Source organism: Mya arenaria, chromosome 2 (assembly GCF_026914265.1).
Source record: "Mya arenaria isolate MELC-2E11 chromosome 2, ASM2691426v1".
In the NCBI taxonomy this organism is placed as follows: domain Eukaryota; kingdom Metazoa; phylum Mollusca; class Bivalvia; order Myida; family Myidae; genus Mya; species Mya arenaria.
The window spans coordinates 19668461-19690998 of record NC_069123.1 but is presented as its reverse complement, the minus strand read 5'-3'; the positions used below and the strand labels follow the sequence as shown (position 1 = coordinate 19690998).

Sequence of the window (22538 nt, the reverse complement as noted above, 5' to 3'; positions counted from 1 at the left end):
AGAGCTCCGCGTGAAGCTCTATGCGCCAGGACATACCGCATGTTTAGAGCTCCGCGTGAAGCTCTATGAATTAGGAGTTCTACGCAGCATAACCTATAAACATACGTTACTTAGAATGTATTGGTGGAATGGAGTCGATGTGCGTTCTGACACAAAAGTATTGCATCAATTCACTGTTTCCGTGTAAAATCAACTACGATCATTGATCAAAATTTAGGTGCTGTTGGGGTAAAAAGATGTTGATTTCCCCATAAATGCAAGTTATTTGTTTTGTTTTTATACAATATTCATTTACTCCGAGCAATTGAATTTCTGTAAAAAAAGGATTATTCGTGACCGATTTGGTATACGTAAGCGATTGACATTATTAAAATCAAGACAAGTACAGTTACGTTTGAAGTGAAATAATAAATAAAAACTAAAATGATATACTACTTAATACGATAATTCAATATTGAAAGAACAAATGCAAAACTGTGCTTAGATTTTAGTAAAAATGCAGAATATATATGATTGTAAAAAACTGGCTTTAAGGTTATTGCTAGCAAAACTTACAGTTGTATTGCTTTAAATCCGAAAATAAATACCTTTTGCATTATAGCATTACGTTCACAATATTTCACCTGCAGCTAGAATCGTGCTGTAAATTTAATTAGAACCATGTTTCAGTTTGAAAAATCGTCAAAGGTTCTAAGGTACGATCTACATGTATTTATTAAACATACTAGTTGGGTACCACAGATGACAAAAATAAGAAAAAGGGTGTTCACAGTGACATACGTTTCACATTATTTTAAACATTTGATGCATCAAGATATTCAACCAGGTCGTTGAGCTATGCTGTTCTTAGACGATCTCAACAATTTGCTAATCAAGAGAGCAAAACCTATATTGCTCACCTGATTAGAATGAACAACAAGTCAGAGGTTTTTAAGAATGTTGCAACTTGCTAAGGACAGGGACGTCATTGATTTTTAAGGATGTCATTGGCTGCTTAAGAAGTAAATGGTTGCTAAGTAAGTCAATGTTCTTGGTTGCTCTAGAATTATGTGGTTGCTAAGGAAATTATTGGTTGCTAATGAAATCTTTGGATGCTTAGGAGGAAAATGGTTGCTAAGGAAGTCATTGTTTGCTTAGGTACGAGTTTTTTTTACATATATACTCCTAATTAGCTCTGCAAATTGAAGGTAACATATAATGAAGTTATTCCGGAATTCTACTGGACGTCCACGACGTCATTTCCAGTGTGCACGGTATACAAGTAGAGGCATTTAGTGACTTCATGACGAAGAGTGCCATTGGATAGTCCTGAAGTGTTCCTGCCTGGGATGTCCTTATATAGCTCCAGAGTGTCATTGGGTAGTCCTGAGGTATTCCTGCCTGGGATGCCCTTATATAGCTCCAGAGTATCATTGGATAGTCTTGAGGTGTTCCTACCTGGGAAGTCCTTGTGAAGTTCCAAAGTGTCATTGGATAGTCCTGAGGTGCTCCTGCCTGGGATGTCCTTGTGTAGTTCTGGACAGTCATTGGATAGTCCTGAGGTGTTCCTGCCTGGGATGTCCTTGTGTAGTTCTGGACAGTCATTGGATAGTCCTGAGGTGTTCCTGCCTGGGATGTCCTTATATAGCTCCAGAGTGTCATTGGATAGTCCTGAGGTGTTCCTGACTGGGATGTCCTTATATAGCTCCGGAGTGTCATTGGATAGTCCTGTGGTGTTCCTGCCTGGGAAGTCCTTGTGAAGTTCCAGAGTGTCATTGGGTAGTCCTGGGAAGTTCCTGCCTGGGATGTCCTTGTGTAGTTACAGAGCGTCATTGGGTAGTCACGGGTGTTCCTGCCTGGAATGTCCTTGTGTAGTTCCAAAGTGTCATTGGGTAGTCTTGGGGTGTTCCTGCCTGGGATGTCCGTGTGTAGTTCCAAAGTGTCATTGGGTAGTCTTGGGGTGTTCCTGCCTGGGATGTCCTTGTGTAGTTCCAAAGTGTCATTGGGTAGTCTTGGGGTGTTCCTGCCTGGGATGTCCTTGTGTAGTTCCAAAGTGTCATTGGGTAGTCTTGGGGTGTTCCTGCCTGGGATGTCCTTGTGTAGTAATAAAGTGTCATTGGGTAGTCTTGGGGTGTTCCTGCCTGGGATGTCCTTGTGTAGTTCCAGAGTGTCATTGGGTAGTCTTGGGGTGTTCCTGCCTGGGATCTCCTTGTGTAGTTCCAAAGTGTCATTGGGTAGTCTTGGGGTGTTCCTGCCTGGGATGTCCTTGTGTAGTAATAAAGTGTCATTGGGTAGTCTTGGGGTGTTCATGCCTGGGATCTCCTTGTGTAGTTCCAAAGTGTCATTGGGTAGTCTTGGGGTGTTCCTGCCTGGGATGTCCTTGTGTAGTAATAAAGTGTCATTGGGTAGTCTTGGGGTGTTCCTGCCTGGGATGTCCTTGTGTAGTAATAAAGTGTCATTGGGTAGTCTTGGGGTGTTCCTGCCTGGGATCTCCTTGTGTAGTTCCAAAGTGTCATTGGGTAGTCTTGGGGTGTTCCTGCCTGGGATGTCCTTGTGTAGTAATAAAGTGTCATTGGGTAGTCTTGGGGTGTTCCTGCCTGGGATGTCCTTTTTATAGTTCCATTGTGTCATTGGGTAGTCCTGGGGTGTTCCTACCTGGGATGTCCTTGTGAATATCAGACTGTCATTGGGTAGTCCTTGGGTGTTCCTGCCTGGGATGTCCTTGTGTAGTTCGAGAGTGTCATTGGGTAGTGATGGCGTAATCCTACCTGGGATGTCCGTGTGTAGTTCCAGAGTGTCATTTGGTAGTCCTGGGGTGTTCTTGCCTGGGATGTCCTTGTGTAGTTCTGGATAGTCATTGGGAAGTCCTGGGGTGTTCTTGCCTGTGATGTTCGTGTGTAGTTCTAGAGTTTCATTGTGTAGTCTTGGAGTGTTACTGCCTGGGATGTCCTTTTTATATTTCCAGAGTGTCATTGGGAAGTCCTGGGGTGTTCCTGCCTGTGATGTTTGTGTGTAGTTCTAGTGTTTCATTGTGTAGTCTTGGGGTGTTACTGCCTGGGATGTCCTCTTTATATTTCCAGAATGTCATTGGGTTGTCCTGGGGTGTTCCTTCCTGGGTTGCCCTTGTGAATATCTGAGTGTCATTGGGTAGTCCTGGGGTGTTCCTGCCTGGGATGTCTGTGTGTAGTTCTAGCATTTCATTGGGTAGTCCTTGGGTGTTCCTGCCTGGGTCGTCTGTGTGTAGTTCTAGCATTTCATTGGGTAGTCCTTGGGTGTTCCTGCCTGGAATGTCCTTGTGTAGTTACAGAGTGTCATTGGGTAGTCACGGGTGTTCCTGCCTGGAATGTCCTTGTGTACTTCAAGAGTATCTTTTGGTAGTCTTGGGGTGTTCCTGCCTGGGATGTCCTTTTTATAGTTCCAGAGTGACATTGGGTAGTTCTTAGGTGTCCCTACCTGGTATGTCCTTGTGAATATCAGAGTGTCATAGGGTAGTCCTGGGGTGTTCCTGGCTGGAATGTCCTTGTGTAGTTCAAGAGTATATTTGGGAAGTCCTGGGGTGTTCCTGCCTGGGATGTCCTTGTGTAGTTCCAGAGTGGCATTGCGTAGTCCTGGGGTGTTCCTGCCTGGAATCTCCTAGTGTAGTTCCAGAGTGTCATTGTGTAGTCCTGGGGTGTTCCTGCCTTAGATGTCCTTGCGTAGTTCTGGATTGTTATTGGGTAGCCCTGGGGTGTTCCTGCCTTGGATGTCCTTGTGTAGTTCTGGATAGTCATTGTGTAGTGCTGGGGTGTTCCTGCCTGGGATGTCCGTGTGTAGTTCCAGAGTGTCATTGGGTAGTCCTGGGGTGTTCCTGCCTTGGATGTCCTTGTGAAGTTCTGGATAGTCATTGGTTAGTCCTTAGGTGTTCCTGCCTGGGATGTCTGTGTGTAGTTTCAGAGTGTCATTTGGTAGTCCTGGGGTGCTCCTGCCTGGGATGTCCTTGTGTAGTTCTGGACAGTCATTAGGTAGTCCTTGGGTGTTCCTGCCTGGGATGTCCTTGTGTAGCTTCAGAGTGTCATTGGATAGCCCTTGGGTGTTCTTGCCTGGGATGTCATTGTGTAGTTCCAGATTGTCATTGGGTAGTCCTGGGGTGATCCTACCTGGGATGTCCTTGTGTAGATCTGGGCAGTCATTTGGTAGTCCTGGGGTGTTCCTGCCTCGGATGTTCTTGTGTAGTTCCAGAGTGTCATTGGGTAGTCCTGGGTTTTTTCTGCCTGGGACGTCCCTGTGAAGTTCCAAAGTGTCAGTTGGTAGTCCTGAGAGTTCATGCCTGGGATGTCCTTGTGTAGTTCCTGAGTGTCATTTGGTAGTCCTGGGGTGTTCCTGCCTGGGATCTCCTAGTGTAGTACGTACCACAGTGTCATTGGGTAGTCCTGGGGTTTTCCTGCCTGGGATGTCCTTGTGAAGTTCCAAAGTGTCATTTGGTAGTCCTGGGATGTTCCTGCCTGGGATGTCCTTGTGTAGTTCCGGAGTGTCATTGGGTAGTCCTGGGGAGTTCCTGCCTGGGATGTCCGTGTGTAGTTCCAGAGTGTCATTGGGTAGTCCTGGGGAGTTCCTGCCTGGGATGTCCGTGTGTAGTTCCAGAGTGTCATTGGGTAGTCCTGAGGTGTTCCTGCCTGGGATGTCCCTTTGTAGTACCAGAGTGTCATTGGGTAGTCCTGAGGTGTTCCTACCTGGGATGTCCCTTTGTAGTACCAGAGTGTCATTGGGTAGTCCTGAGGTGTTTCTGTCTGGGATGTCCTTATGTAGTACCAGAGTGTCATTGGGTAGTCCTGAGGTGTTCCTGCCTGGGATGTCCCTTTGTAGTACCAGAGTGTCATTGGGTAGTCCTGAGGTGTTCCTGCCTGGGATGTCCCTTTGTAGTACCAGAGTGTCATTGGGTAGTCCTGAGGTGTTCCTGCCTGGGATGTCCCTTTGTAGTACCAGAGTGTCATTGGGTAGTCCTGAGGTGTTTCTGTCTGGGATGTCCTTATGTAGTCCAGGAGTGTCTTGGTGTCCTTGTGTAGGTCTTGATGAAATGATTAAAGTCTATTAAATGTTATTTTTTCTTTCCGGTAAATTGTAGTTGAATTTATCTTACAAGGAATGTCACTATCTTAGATAATGGCGGCACCTTCTGATGACGCCGTGACCTCAGAGAAGGATGTATTTCTCCAGTAAGGCAATGTGAGGTCGATTGCTTTTCAGGTTTTAAAGAGCAGGGTTCTCAACGAAAGACAACCTAGACATGCGAATTGTGATAATGAAATTAACATGTTTTTACTAATTCATCACTTTAACATGTTATTGAAGGTTTACAACTATCAAATATTCTTTTACTTAAATAAAACGCTTAGATTACTTCATACAGTGTGCCTCATTTAGCAACTGTTGTGCAATTTTTATATTTGCGGTTTGTTATTTTGTTCTTTCGATAAGTTTTTAAATACCATAACATGTTAAGGAATTTATTTAACTGTGACAAAAGGCATAACTTTAATATCACATGAACTGATTCAAGGTTGAGCCATTCAACTGATTATGGTGCTACTATGTTTAACAAATGTATTTCCAAATGATAATATGAACTTTCGATTACTGTCCAATAGAAAATCGAAATGCTTGGGTCGAATCGATTCGCTTATCGAAAGCAAATTGAGTCCGATTTTCAAACACTAGTAGCTCTGGCGTGTATATATTTTGATAAGTCCTGGAGTGTTCTTTGGTCCTTTTAGATTGACATTGGGAAGACCTTGGACGTCTTTGGTTAGTCGTTGGATGTCCTTGGGTAGTTCTTGTTTGTCCTGGGTAGTTCTGGAGTATCCTTGGGAACTTATGGAGCATCCTTTTAATTCCTGGGACGTCCTTGGGTAGAAATAGAGTATTTTTGGATAGACCTTCATTGTGCTTGGGTAGTTCCTTTAATAGTCAATGTGTAACCTTTATGTAGTTTTGCCTGTGTTTTGTGTAGTTTTGAGTGCCCTTGAGCAGTTCAATTTCTTAAGGGTATTCTTGCAAATTTCTCGAATGCTCTAGAGTAAAACTTGAGTTTCTTAAGTTTTGTTTTAAGGGTATTCTAGGTTAATTATAAAATAGCATGGTCGTTGTGGGGTGTGCAGTCAAGGGATAGTCTAAATGTCTAAAAGACATTAGTATTTTAAGGGTGTCAATTCTTTGGTGTCAAAGAAAAATGATGACACCCTTGAGTATTCCTGGTGTTCTGTCTTGTCATTGGCTAGCTTAATTCTGTTCTTTCATATGGTAGTGTCCTTTTGTTCTGGGTTACCTAAGGTAGATCTTGGGTGTAAGCGGGATGTCGAGGTGTAGCCCTACTAGTAACTAGATACTTGTTGTCTGGGATGTCTTGGAGTGGTCCTGGCATGGCCTATGGTAGTTAAGGGAAGCAAAACATTTTGTTGAATCAAGCTTCAAGAATATTTGGTTGAAAACATTAATATCATCAAGTGCTAACAATGTTGTATGAACATTACATACAGTGACCTTTGTGTAACTCGTTTGGTGTCATTTTGGGCCCGTGTGTCTCTAAACATGGTAGGTTTCATTGTACAGTTGAAATTGAATTTGATTTCTGGAAGGAAAAACCTTTAAACTAAATGCAATATTTCAGAAAATGTTGTCAAGCATTTGAATTTATTTCAGATTTAGCTACTTGAACTTGACATTAACATAAGTGATCTGTTGTTTTTTTCCATCAAAAGTGGGTTGCAATTGTGGCCTCTAATAGTTGCAAAAGTTTATTTCAAATATTTCACCTTGTGATCTATACTTTTTGACATTACCCATATTATCAAAATGGACTTAAAATAATTTCAAAGGCTCACGTCTAATGTTTGTGAAATTTTTATGACGATTAGTGTTAACGAAGAACAACATCCAATCGAAATTGCACAGGGGAATTAGAAACAAAAGTCGGGTAAAAGATATATTTTTGGACCTTTAAACTGTTAAAAATGTATGTTTTGCGTTATGTTGGTCTAATATAAATAAGTTCTTGAAATATATAGGATGTAAGGTGAAGAAAAAATTTCAATCCTGAGGTCCACACGATGCTTTATTAAAAAGAAACTTATTGGAACTATCAACAAAATCTACTTCGGCCACTTACTCGTTATATGCTATGTGGTTACGTGGATGGAGCAATTAAGCGCTTTGCCTGTGCAGTTGTTGGACTCTTTTTGAGGTTTTAGACTGGAATCTCTAGAAACTCTAAACATTTTCAAATGAAATTTCATACAAAGAAAATTAAGCTTCTGTTTCCCAATAAATGTGATACAAGAATCATCGAATGAAAAATAATCAATGTTGTCACCAACATATAAACCGCAATGTTGTTTTAAGTGGAAAATCGCCACTTAAATGTGTCAATTTTAATTGTTGCATTACCTCCCTTTTCTGCGGTTGAATATTTTTTAGCTTAACAGTGTAATTATGATTATTTTGTTTAAAACTAGAGCTATCACTGAAGGTGATTAATACCCCCGAACGCCGCCTCTCATTATGATTTATCATTGTATGTAAGTTTTATGCTATTACATCTAGTGGTTTTCAAGTTACTGTCTGGACAAAAGTTTGACAAAAAAAACACACAGAAAAAGGCAATAACTCTGTAAGTTGCTAAAATAGTGTAGTGATTCATGTACACTGAACTCCTTCTCATTGTGCTGTACCATTGTATAAAGATTTATTACATTCCATCCGGTAGTTTTCAAGTTATGCTCTGGACAAGAAAAAGTAACAAAGGGCAGTAACTCTGTAATTGGCTGAAATAGAATTGCAGTTCCTGTACACTACACTTTCTCATTATGATCTATCACTGTATGAAGATTTATTAAATTCCATCCAATAGTTTTCAAGTTATGCTCCGGACAAGAAAAAGTAACAAAGGGCAGTAACTCTGTAATTAGCTGAAATAGATTGTGGTTCTTGTACACTGCACTACCTCTCATTATGATCTATCACTGTATGAAGTTTTATTATATTCCATCCAATAGTTTTCAAGTTATGCTCTGGACAAGAAAAAAGTAACAAATTGCAGTCACTCTGTAATTAGCTGAAATAGAATTGCGGTTCCTGTACACTGCACTCCCTCTCATTATGATCTATCACTGTATGAAGTTTTATTAAATTCCATCCAATAGTTTTCAAGTTATGCTCCGGACAAGAAAAAAGTAACAAAGGGCAGTAACTCTGTAATAAGCTGAAATAAAGTTATGGTTATTGTGCACTGCACTTCCTCTCATTGTGCTTTACCATTGTATGAAGTAAATTCCATCTAGTAGTTTGCAAGTTAATTTCAGGAAAAAAAATTGACAGCAAAAAAATAAAATAAAGGGCAATAACTCAGTAATAAGCTAAAGTAGTGTTATGGTTCTTGAACATTGCACTTCCTCCCATTGTGCTTTACCATTGTATGAAGTTTTAATGAATTCCATCCAGTACTTTTCAAGTTATACTCCGGACTAAAAAAAGTAACAAAGGTAATAACTCAGTAATAAGCAAGAATAGAGTTATGGTTATTGTACACTGCACTTCCTCTCATTATGCTCTATCATTGTATGAAGTTTAATCCAATTCCATCCAGTAGTTTTTAAGTTATGCTCCAGACAAGGTAAATTGCAACAGACCGACCGACAAACCGACCGACCGACTGACCAAACGCCCGACCACAGGGTGACTCCAATATACCCCCTTCAAACTTCGTTTGTCGGGGGTATAAATATTTAAACCAATAACTTCTTAGTTAAAAAATGAAAACAATTTGTATATAAAGCAACATATAATTTTTGGCATTAAGAAAGTCATGTGATATGCAAATTTTGTAATGAGAAGTCATTTGGATATACATAAAAAAGTAAGTTTGTATTACTAAAACAAACAGTCACTTAACTTCATTAATTTTGTTGAATGACACTTAATGCATACATGGTACCTGTATATTCATTTTAGATATTGTACAATCAAAATGAAAGGAGATTCAAAAAAAAGAAGAAAAAAAGACTTATTCTAATTATTGTTTGTCTCTTTTATGTTTTAAAGTACTATTTATAAAGACTTCGAAATAATTAAAATGTTTTATTCGACTAATTTAAAATAACTCATTTAATGTATCTAATATATTTACATTTAACATTTGTACTATCACTAAACCACTTAAAAATTGATGACAACCATTTTTTTAGGTAGTGTTTTTTTTCAAGTTAAAGAAATTCTAAAGACTTGGCCCATTCACAACGATACACAACTTCAAAATTTTTGTTTCAAATGGGAGGGTAGTATGTTCAGTATTCTATGATTTCAGCACAATCTATGGAATTACTTATACAGAAACTGCCTGATTTTGGCTTAAAAATACTGAATGCACAAACATGCTCATGAGACTAAAGAGTTTGTTTAATAAAACATGAAAAAAGAACAAGAGGGCCATAATGGCCCTAAATCGCTCACCTGAGTAACAGAGTTTAACCTTTGTAATCAATATAGCTTGATTTTTGTCATCAAAGAATATTGAAAAAACATACTGGTCAAACATGTTGCCTGGATAATCACTGACAGGACTTGTCACATGTGCCTGCACACTGACAGGACTTGTCACAGTTTTCTGCACACTGACAGGACTTGATGATTGACTGCACACTGACAGAATTTGATTCTCATACACTGACAGGACTTTTTTCAGTTGCCTGCACACTGACAGGACTTTGTTCAATAGCCTACACACTGACAGAACGTCGTTTATTTGCCTGCATACTGACAAAACTATGCTTAATTGCTTGCACACTGATAGAACTTTAAGTATAGACACACAAACAACAAACAGTGCACCATCCAATAAAACCTTGCTTCAAGAGTAAACTTTACATAACTATCAGATTTTAACAAAATGTATTTATAATGAACTTGTAACCCACGGGGTGAGGCCAATTTTTCTCCCTGGATAATACAGTGTCTGGCAGGCAACCAGAGTTCTGCATGGGATTAATTTCTTTGAACAATTTTGAAAAAGCAACAACCATGGATCATTCCTATGAAGTTTCATTAAAATTGACCAAGCGGTTAAGGAGAAGATGATGATTATAACCAATTGTTGATGCTTTTACTTTAGGTTGCCATGGCAACCAGAGTTCTCTGCATGTGATTCATTTCTTTGAACAATTTTGAAAAAGCACCAACAAAGGATCATCCCTATGAAGTCTCATTAAAATTGTCCAAGTGGTTAAGGAGATGATGATTATAACCAATTGTTGACGCCGCACAAGGGACGCCGGACATAGACCAATCACAATAGCCAACCTTCAGCAATTTGTGCTCAGGTGAGCTAACAAAAGGGTCATGATGGCCCTTAATCAAAACTTTTTCAAAACTGTACATATGGTCCAAATTGGTCCAAATTTCATTATTGATATCAAAATATGAAATTAGGTCAAAAGGTCACAGTATACATGTACCTCATCCGAGGACAACATTGATCATTTCAAAACTGCACACATGGTATATATTTCATTCCCATAGCCTAGGTCCAAAAATAAGAAATCGGCTCAAAAGGTCATCGTCAAGGTCATCTAAGTACAACATTGATATTTGTACACATGGTCAAAATTGTATTGCTGTCGCTTCAAAAATAAGTAACCAGGTCAAAATGTCATAGTAGAGGTAATCCAAGGACAACAATTATATTTTTTTTTGAAACAATACACATGGTACAAATTTCATTGCTGAAATTTAAAAAAAAAATAAGACAAGAAACGCCGCAATGCGACGAAACCAGGTTTTCAATGATTGACAGAAGAGCTTCAGTCTGTGTCTGTTTTTCTATTTTAAGTCACAGTAACCTTGACCCTAGGGAACCCAAACGCAATCCTATGAAAGGTCTCCATAAACTCTTCCTTTATACCAAGTTCGGTCAAGATATGTGAATCGTAACTAAAGTTATTCAGTTTCAACTGTTTTTCTATTTTTTGTAACAGTGACCTTGACCTTGAACCTAGGCACCCCAAATGCAATCCCATGAATGGTCTCCATAAGCTCTTCCTTTATACCAAGTTGGGTCAAGACATGTCAACCCTAACTAAAGTTATTCAGTTTCAACCATTTTTCTATTTTTAGTAACAGTGACCTTGACTTTGACCCTAAAGGACCCCAAATACAATCCCATGAAAGGTCTCCATAAACTCTTCCTTTATACACAGTTCGGTCAAGATATGTCAACCCTAACTAAAAAAATTCAGTTTCAACCATTTTTCTATTTTTAGTAACAGTGACCTTGGCCTTGACCCATGGCCCCAAGCGCAATCCCATGAATGGTCTCCATAAACTCTTCCCCTGCCAACCCAATCTAAAGTTATTCAGTTTCAACCATTTTTCTATTTTAAGAAACAGTGACCTTGACCTTGACCCTAGGGACCCAAAACACAACCCATGAAAGGTCTCATAAACTCTTCCTTTATACCAAGTTGGGTCAAGATATGTCAACCCTAACTAAAATTATGCAGTTCCAACCATTTTTCTATTTTTATTAACAGTGACCTTGGCCTTGACCCAAGGGACCCAAAATGCAATCCCATGGAAGGTCTCGATAAACTCTTCCTTTAAACCAAGTCAGGTCAAGATATGTCAATCCTGACTAAAGTTATTCAGTTTCATAGGTGAGTTTGACGCAGCCGGCCGCCTGCCTGCCTGGCCGCCCGCCCGAACAACGACGTTCGTCATTCTTATAACCAGGTTTAACTATGTGAAAACCTGGTTAACAAGAGCTGTTACAGAGACAGCGCACTCGACTATTCCGCCGCTTTTCAGTGTAAGGATTGAAAAGTTTTGGCGAAACATGCATGGATCACTGTTAGATTAGATTTTAATGCAATTCATGATGTGCTGAGATATTTATATAAATGTGGTTACATGCAAAACCTTTACCACAATTTCTAAGTCGAATAAAAAAGGGCCATTATTTGAATTTAATGCAAACTAGAGACATCTTACTTGGTTATTTAAGTAGATCGGATGGTTGAGTACCATTGTATAAAGTCTCAATGCAACACATCAAGTAGTTGCTGAAATATTAACCTATGTGTGCTGTAACATGCAAAACCTTATACCGTAAATGACTGGTTATAAGACGATAGGGGGTATTAGACGCAGGGAAAAAAATATGTGCTCGTCATCGTCGTCACTCTCGAAGAAACGCTCCATTTCATCTTCCGTCATGTCTTTGGTCGTCTTGTCCGTGTAGTAACCGCCATTAATTCGTGCTTCTGTTTTCGCCACTTGCGTACGTTAACCTCATTCATCGTGTACTGGCGACCCGCTGCATGATTGCCGTGCTCTTCAGCATAGCTGATAACAGCTAGCTTTTCTCGTGCTGTGTACGATGTACGCACTTTCCCCATGATGGCACTAAAAAGTACCTAGTGTGACAATTTGTTGTTGGATGGCACTAAAAAGTACCTTTTATGACAATTTGTAAGATTCTTTCTGACAGTATATCGTAAACAAAATACGTCAAGAATGATAAGTTAAGTTTTGCAAAGACCTTACATTGTACGAGTTTGTTCTCAAAATGTCAACACCTACAGAAAAGAATAAAGAACGTGACAAAGTGCGAATAAACAAGACCATTATCGCAACAGTTTGTAGTATTGGTATGTTAACAGGTTAAAGGCAGTCGAGTTTTTCACACCTTATCGTACAACTGACAAAAAATATTTTGACAGTGCCCAACTTTGCTTTCTTATATGCAAGTTTAATTATTGTTCAATTCAATTTATTATTCAAAATTAAATTGAATAACTTTAATCGAAAAACATTTAATCCAAAAATATTTTTGTTAAAATTATAAACGTCTTACGATATACCGTATACCGATCTTTAACTTGCCGTTTTAACCCGTATATAATCGATCAATATGACGCGAGTAACTTCCCTTTCTACATAAATGTAAACAAACTCTCAGCTTAAAAATCGACCTCAGAAAAAAACTTTGAAAAATTGTTACGGGTTATTATACGCAGGCATTTTTTTGCATCGAAATCTGAGGAAAAAAAGGGCGTCTAATACCCAGTCATTTACGGTAACCTGAATTTCTAAGTCAAATAATAAAGGCCCATAATTTGCATTTAATTCAAAAAAGTGTTATGGACTGGCAATGGTGCTCGACTCCACGACTTATTCAGGTTTCGATCCAGCGCCAGTATGCTTTATATGAAAATAGAAGGAATGATGGACAGGACTAAGCTTCAACCTTGAGTGATCGCCAGTTCTTGAACGACCACCTGTTCAAACGACCTCAGTTTTACTACACTTAATATCCAGAAATCTGGACGGCGTTGAAGTTGAAGATCATGATCAATGTTGATAGATCTACTGGTGCAAAAGACATGTTAAAACATTCCTTTTATATTTAATGTCTATTTCATCATTTAAAGTTTGCTATCAATTGTTTTCTACAGGTATACAAGTCATGTTACTGCCTTAAATGATGAAAAATATATTTCTTGACATTAACTAAAACAATTTTCTGTTATTTATAAAGCAGTCATATTTCACCATTTAGAATAAGATAAATTTGTTGCACTTTTTTATCACAAATTTCAGCCACAAATTTAAAACCCACTTTTGTATAAAAGTCCGCAGCTGATATAAGCCATTATTACATCACAGTTTCTGTGTTGACGCCGACATTTTCTGGCATGTTGACATGGGAAACATCAGACGGAAGAACATCATAGCCAAGTTTTTTCATGTCCTTCATGACAACGTTAAACATCACTGTAACAAACCCCTGGGTACGTACACGTGTAACTGTAACAGAAACAAAGAAAGGGTTTAATTAAACACTTGAATCAACATCACCAGTCTGGGTTTTATGGATATTATCAGTGTGGGTCAATGGATATCATTAGTCTGTGAAGATGGATTTCATCAGTCTGGGTGGATGTATATAATGGGTCGGGAAAGATGGATATCATCAGTCTGGGAAGATTGATATCATCAGTCTGGGTTATTCAGGATATCATCAGTCTGGGTAGATGTATATCATCAGTCTGGGAAGATGGGTATCATCAGTCTGGGTGGATGGATATTATGAGTCTGGGAAGATGGGTATCAACAGTCTGAGTTGATGGATATTATGAGTCTGGGAAGATGGGTATCATCAGTCTGGTTGGATGGATATAATGAGTCTGGGAAGATGGATATCATCAGTCTGGGTGGATGTATAGTATGAGTCTGGGAAGATGGATATCATCAGTCTGGGTGGATGCATATTATGAGTCTGGAAAGATGGGTATCATCAGTCAGGGTGGATGGATATTATGAGTCTGGGAAGATGGATATCATCAGTCTGGGTGGATGGATATTATGAGTCTGGGAAGATGGATATCATCAGTCTGGGAAGATGGATATCATCAGTCTGGGTTATTGGATATCATCAGTCTGGTTAGATGTAGATCATCAGTCTGGGTAGATGTATATCATCAGTCTGGGAAGATGTGTATCATCAGTCTGTGTGGATGGATATTGTGAGTTTATGGAAGATGGATATCATCAGTCTGGGAAGATGAATGTTATCAGTCTGGGTAAATGGATATCATCGGTCTGGGAAGATAGATGTTATCAGTCTGGGTAAATGGATATCATCAGTCTGGGTAGATGGATGTTATCAGTCTGGGTAAATGGGTATCATCAGTCTGGGTAGATGGATGTTATCAGTCTGGGTAAATGGATATCATCAGTCTGGGTAGATGGATGTTATCAGTCTGGGTAAATGGATATCATCAGTCTGGGAAGATGGATGTTATCAGTCTGGGTAAATGGATATCATCAGTCTGGGAAGATGGATGTTACCAGTCTGGGTAAATGGATATCATCAGTCTGGGTAGATAGATATTATCAGTGTTGCATTTAAAGGGTGGAATATCAAAAGAACACCAACTGCCACAAATTTTCCACCCCATTTTCACCAGCTGCACATGGGTTTTGGTGAAAATTTGAACTCAGTTTTTGAAAGGTGATTATTTTCAATAATCGCCTCCCTTAGTCGTTACTTATGTGCCTATCAATCATGAAGTCATTATTGCATCACTCAAATATGCTATAGCATAATAGTTCCACACTTGAATGTGTACATTTTCTACATAACTGTTATTTGTAATCGCTGTTTGTGTCAACAAATGTTTTATTCCTATTAAAAAAGATATTTGTATCCATTAAAATTAATGAATATATCGCATATTGTGAAAAAGCACTTGCTAAAAACATATACTTTTTTGCATTTTAAAGGGCCCATTTACAATCTGGTGAGTGATATATATATATGGTTGTTTTGCATATGATGTTATGTACAGTTTACTGGTAAAACCATTTTCTGATTCTTGGCCTTTAGGTCAGGTCGTAACCTTGAAACCGCAATGAAAGGCTGCAAATTATTTTCATACTACATGTATTTAAGTCTAGTTTTCAGATAAAAATAGATTACAATCATGTTTAACAAAATCTTCCATTCTCATTGATAATGACAAAATCTAACACCTAAGATTTATGTGTTGTATGCATTGCTCTGGTGTAGAGTCTAAATGCCATGAATTATCACAATATGTTACAAAATGGAATAAAACATGTAAAGTTTATATCTTAATTTATACAATTCACCATAGATATACACTTACATGCAGTGACAAAAAAGTTTGCATTTTTTGCTGTTAGTTGCCCATTTAATGCTATTGGGTTTTATAAAACATATTATATGAAATTTGAGGATTCGGCAAGTATATATTGAAGTATAGTATCTGAAAAGTGTCTTTATTAAATTGTGTTTAAATCATGTTTCAAGCTTAGCCTATAATGTTCTTCCACTTAAATTAAAACAAACATTACAGAGTTTAAGCTGTGTTGAGTTGAGTTGAGTTGAAAAAGCAGGTCCAGCTATGTGGATAATTGACAAACCACATCAGGTTTGAAACTGGTAAGCTACGGTTCAATTTCCAGTGCAAAAACTAAGCACACCTTCGTGAAAAGCACAGCTTAAGCTTAGCATTGACAAACGACATCAGGTTTGAAACTGGTAAGCTACGGTTCAATTTCCAGTGCAAAAACTAAGCACACCTTCCTGAAAAGCACAGCTTAAGCTTAGCTAAAGCTGTGCTTTTCAAAAGGTGAGCTTTTCTAAGCTATCTTGTTCTTTAAAAAGCTTAGCGATAGCTGAGCTTTCAAAGAATGGTTAGCAAAAGCTGTGCTTTTTTATAAAAAAAAAATCTCTAAAAAGCTGTGCTTTTCTTTTGAAATATAATACATAATATATAGCTGTGTATATAGACTATTCACGAGTAAATTAAAATTATAATATCTCATATTAAGGAAGGATATTGTTGTTAAGACAACCCATATAGCGCTTCCCTGAGCAACTTGAAAATGACGTTTTCTGAAAATTGTTCACAAATCTATATACTACTCTGTCTTTAAGGGGCTGCACTCCGTATGATGAAATAGCGGGAAAAAAGAAGAAAATTGTCAAAAATTGACATAAACTTGGTATCGATGTGTACAATGCATTGAAACTTACTAACTAAAGTACCACATAGTTTACAATTAATTTATTTTTCGCAGTATTTTCGTATTTTTTCATTAAAAAAGATTACTACGAATGCCTACCTAGTAGAATTTATTCATTATGCTTGATTTGCTAGTCGATGTTATCAAGTGATATTACCAAGTTAGATATAATTAGCTTAAATATTCCATCTGTTTAGGGTAAGCCTTGGTAGTCCATTGGATAAAACGCTTAACTGCAATTTTGGCGACCGGTTCGAACCTGGTCTCTGACACAATTTTTATTTTACATTTTGGTATTTTTTTTACAATCATGTTATTAAAGAGTAAAACATTTTATAAAATAATTGTCCTGAGATTCGTTACAGAAAAAAAACATTTGTCTTAATTAGTCCCTTTAATAATAGTTGCCAAAACATCATGTTAAAACATATGATGACAGTATGACATCAGCTGCAACACTGCGCAAATTATTGACATCATCTAACTGTAAACAAGTTAATAACGATCAACGGAAGCAGAAAGGTATTTTCAAGATGTCGGAAAAAGCTCCAATGTTCACACTTCACACTTGTAACAGCGCGCTGTGATCAATCCCTGTGTTCGCAACAGAATGACTGCTACAAATACGTTTCTAACAAAGGATAAATCAAAGCCAACATGTTCAAGGCTGGCATGGATGTTTTAGTGAAGTGCATGAAAATGTGTGTGATTTAAAGCAGAGTTCTGGCAGCCTGTCAGTCCCGAGTGAAAGTGACGTAAATTCAGTGCAGAACATGTTACAAGAAGACCGGCGGAGGACAGGGAAATTGGTGACTCCATTCAGCTAAAAAGGACAGTTGTTCATGAAAGGACATTTCAATTTATCAAAAGTAAGTGCCAGATGGGTCCAAAGGTTGCTCTCTACAGAGGAAAAGGTGGTCCGTTAACGCCCTCCCAAGAGTTTATCCGTAAATACAAACGAGAGGTAAACAGGTTCTTACAGAAAATAATAACCACGGACAAGATCTACATTAGCCTATACAAACCAGAAACAAAGTCAGCCTCTATGGTTTGGAAACATCCAATTTCTCCTCTCCCAACCAAAATGATCCAGATCAACAACAGGGTACATGTTCATTTTCTTCATGAATGTTGCACAAGCACGCTGTACCAAAGAGGATGACCGTGAATGCAGAATACTATCAGAGGGTTAGTTCAATAAATTAAAAGTTGTGCTATGTACAGTTTAACATGTATATACACTACGGCGAATTTCTTATTGGCCACCAAGTTTTTATCATATTTTAGGAAAAGTGTTTGGAGAAAAATGCAAATAACCAAATTTTATATAAGTTTTATCTGATATATTACTAATACAAAATTTCATTGAAATTTGATCACGGGAACATTCTTAACAGAAAAGTTGACAATTGACACCCTTAAAACAAAAACTGCAAGATCAAAACATGTCATATTTGATTTTGTTTTAATACTTTGTATTAGGGATGCAAACGAATGGCAAAATTGATATTCAAATATTCAAAAAACACAATACATTATAAACATACAAACAACACAATCAAATAATTTCAATTCCGCTGTCTTTATTTCTGTAAACAATGTGAAATTATATGGATTCCTAGGCAAATGGCGTTTTGCGCCAATGGATAGTCTTTCCGCATGACAAGCAGCCTCGTTCTGATATTGACTTCTAAATTGACTAAATATAACTATAGAAAATCCAAATCAACTCGGGAACTAGTGAAATAATAAAGCAAAAACATATGTGGATTTGACTCATTTATTGTACAACAAAAGAGGAAATATATCATAAAACGCTATACTGTACATTTGCATTTTAAAGCACGAACATTGTATTGAAACATGGAAAACATTTTTAAGCACATATATCATATGTAACAACATTATTGTAACACATGGCATTCACACAGCTTAAATTTTAGCCAAGACAACACATTGGTGTTAAAGCTGAATACTAGCCAGTTACTGTAAGAGTAGGGGGACTTTTTATAGTACCCGACGATATGTCCCTAAATGACATATGACGCATGTTTATTGTATTGTCGTCTCATTCATACCTCTGGCATTAGGGTCGTTGTAAAAACAAGACAAACAAACTTTATAAACAACAACTGTGTTGTAGGCAAACAGTTTTTTATTCTCTTTGGCCCGATGACCCCCAAAAACAATAGGGGTCTTCTACTAGTCAGGCCCAACCTCCAATTCAATTATGAGGGTCATGGGTGCAGGCATTGTCGAATTATCACTCGGACAACCTTTTACCATTCAAGGTCACTGTGACCTTGACCTTTGGCCAGATGACCCCCAAAAACAAAAGGGGTCATGTACTGGTCAGGCCCAATTCCAAGTCAAGTTTGAGGGCCATGGGTCCAGGCATTGTCAAGTTATCACAATGAAAACCTTTAACCATTCAAGGTGACTGTGACCTTGACCTTTGGCCCGATGACCCCCAAAAACAATAGGGGTCTTCTACTAGTCAGGCCCAACCTCCAATTCAATTATGAGGGCCATGGGTGCAGGCATTGTCGAATTATCACTCGGACAACCTTTTACCATTCAAGGTCACTGTGACCTTGACCTTTGGCCAGATGACCCCCAAAAACAAAAGGGGTCATGTACTGGTCAGGCCCAATTCCAAGTCAAGTTTGAGGGCCATGGGTCCAGGCATTGTCAAGTTATCACAATGAAAACCTTTAACCATTCAAGGTGACTGTGACCTTGACCTTTGGCCCGATGACCCCCAAAAACAATAGGGGTCTTCTACTGGTCAGGCCCAACCTCCAATTCAATTATGAGGGCCATGGGTGCAGGCATTGTCGAATTATCACTCGGACAACCTTTTACCATTCAAGGTCACTGTGACCTTGACCTTTGGCCAGATGACCCCCAAAAACAATAGGGGTCTTCTACTGGTCAGGCCCAACCTCCAATTCAATTATGAGGGCCATGGGTGCAGGCATTGTCGAATTATCACTCGGACAACCTTTTACCATTCAAGGTCACTGTGACCTTGACCTTTGGCCAGATGACCCCCAAAAACAATAGGGGTCATCTCCTGGTCAGGCCCAACCTCCAACTCAATTATGAGGGCCATGGGTGCCGGCATTGTTGAGTTATCACTCGGACAACCTTTTACCATTCAAGGTCACTGTGAACTTGACCTTTGACCCGATGAGCCCCAAAAACAATAGGGGTCAGCTACTGGTCAGGCCCAACCTCCAAGTCAAGTTTGAGGGCCATGGGTGCAGGCATTGTCAAGTTATCACTCGGACGACCTTTTACCATTCAAGGTCACTGTGACCTTGACCTTTGGCCTGATGACCCCCCAAAACAATAGGGGTTATCTACTGGTCAGGCCCAACCTCCATGTCAAGTTTGAGGGCCATTGGTGCAGGCATTGTTGAGTTATCACTCGGACAAGCTTTAAAATTATTTTACCATTAAAAGTCACTGTGGCCTTGACCTTTGACCCGATGACCCCCAAAATCAATAGGGGTCATCTATTGGTCAGACCCAACCTTCATGTGAAGTTTGATGACCATACGTCCAGGAATTGTTGAGTTATCACTCGGACAAGCTTTGGTCTACCGACGGACCGACGGACCGACCGACCGACCGACATACCGACATGCCTGTGCAAAGCAATATACCCCTCTTCTTCGAAGGGGGGCATAAAAACTATCATTCGTAAGACCAAACAAATCCGTATGCAAACAATGAATTTGTATACAAGAACCCTCCCCGACTCGTTATGCACAACAATAGGCCAATAGATAAATTATCGGGTGATTGACGATAACTGAACACTGTATCATGTTCACAAGCAATTGTTTACACAATAGCATTTTTTTATACTATCAAGGCCCATAATCAAGGCATGTATAGGCTGATCTGGTTGGTTTACGAAAGGAACCAAGCTCTAATGGATATCTAGATACTGTACAAGTTTCATTGAGATACAATCAAAACTGAAGACTGTATCATGTTCAAAAGCAATTGTTTACAGACGCACTGATTTTTTATACTTTCAAGGCCCATAATCTAGGCATGCATGGGTGGATCTGGCTGGTTTTCAAAAGGAACCGAGCTCTAATGGATATCTAACTACTGTACAAGTTTCATCGAGATACAATCAGAACTGAAGACTGTATCATGTTAACAAGAAATTGTTTAAAGACACACTGATTTTTTATACTTTCAAGGCCCATAATCTAGGCATGCATGGCTGGATCTGGCTGGTTTTCGAAAGGAACCGAGCTCTAATGGATATCTAACTACTGTACAAGTTTCATCCAGATACAATCAAAACTGAAGACTGTATCATGTTAACAAGAAATTGTTAACAGAGCCACAGACGCACATACTACGTACACATTACCATCGCATATGCTATTCTGGCCTTTGGCTAAAAATAACCAAAAATTAGATTTATTGATTAATTTCCGTGTTTTAATTTTGTTTTTTTACTCATTTTGTCACTTTCTTTGAACTTACCTTCATGCTCGTTTGTCGGTAAAATGTGTGAAAAATATCAATTCATCAATTAAAAACTATCATTCGTAAGACCAAACAAATCCGTATGCAAACAATGAATTTGTATACAAGAACCCTCCCCGACTCGTTATGCACAACAATAGGCCAATAGATAAATTATCGGGTGATTGACGATGACCTCGACGACACACATACCAATTAACGAATTATTGTCAACATGTCCTGTGTTTTACGACCAGTGTCCCAGACAGGCAAAATAGATGAATTACATTGGTAAAATTAAGATAATGAATTCCGAGATTTTTTTATTTTTTTCATTTTATGAATTTCCGGGACAAACATGCACCCTCCGTGACTCCATGACAGAGATACGATTTCCAGGACAATCCTGGAAGTCCGGGACGTTATCACATGTATGGATTAAATATGTCGCATAGCATCATATTTCATATGGTGGTCAATTAGAAATTCCTCCAACTGTATTCAGTTCCAGACATGATTATTGAGATATTTGACGTAGTGATCTAGTTTCTGTCCCATGTTACCTAAGAAAATATTTAAATTTAGTTTAATAAATATTGGACTTGGTCGATTGCCCTTTGACTGTTCCAAGATTTTTTCTAAGATTTGACCTAGTGACCTAGTCTTTGATCCAATGTGACCAACTTATAAAATGAAGTGAGATTTCATCAAGGAAAAACATAGTTTAAACATAATCTGACCAATCACTACCATGATGTGTTTCCCGACAAAACAAATCAAAGATTTGACCTAGTACTCCAATTTTTGATCACATGTAATCCACAGAAGTGTGAATTCTACCTGTGGTAGACAAAATCTACTGCTTTAAGACCCTTCTACCGCTATCCACACCAAATCTAATCCTTTAAAACAAAATAAATAACTTTTTTTTTTGAAAAAATACTTATATTTGCATTTTACATAAGGTCATAAGTTTGTCATAATGTAACTGACCCTGTCCCTATTGTACCAAAATAAGATTCGGCCTTGCACTGATTTTTAACAGTAGTGGTATTTAGGCCATTCTGATTGTTTCAAATGCTTAGCTGACTTTGTTTCTTTTATGTTTTCTTCTTCAGTTTTATGAGAAAATGCCCCTCAGGGCCCGTCCTAAGTAGGCACATCAGCCGAGCAAACTACAAGCCAAAGAACGCCAGTGCGCTCAGTAAATAGTTCTCATCATTGTTTTGAATACACAGCTGATTTAAAGTGGCTGTTACATAGTTTTTTTCTAAAATGACTGGGCGAATAGTGAGAGAAGTGGGTCATGTATAATTTATTGACAATTGGTACTGAAATCAAATTCTTATATTGATAAATCATTTCGCCAATATTGACTACTACATGGAAATAGTTCCACTACATTGCTACAAAAATGCTAAATGTTTCGAACTGAATACTGAAGTACATTGTTGCTAAACATAATTAATTCAATACTTTGAACT

The 22538-nt window shown here is 38.5% G+C and overlaps 1 protein-coding gene across 1 annotated transcript in view; it reads right to left on the bottom strand.

Moving 5' to 3' along the window:
- Positions 1-13392: 13392 nt before the first annotated feature.
- The window catches only part of LOC128211458 (B9 domain-containing protein 1-like), a 138974-nt gene continuing 129828 nt past the window's right edge, over positions 13393-22538 (bottom strand). The window contains exon 6 of the mRNA XM_052916276.1: positions 13393-13809. Coding sequence (XP_052772236.1) covers positions 13658-13809 — 152 coding nt within the window. The 3' untranslated portion in view covers positions 13393-13657. The remainder of the gene's footprint in view (positions 13810-22538) is intronic.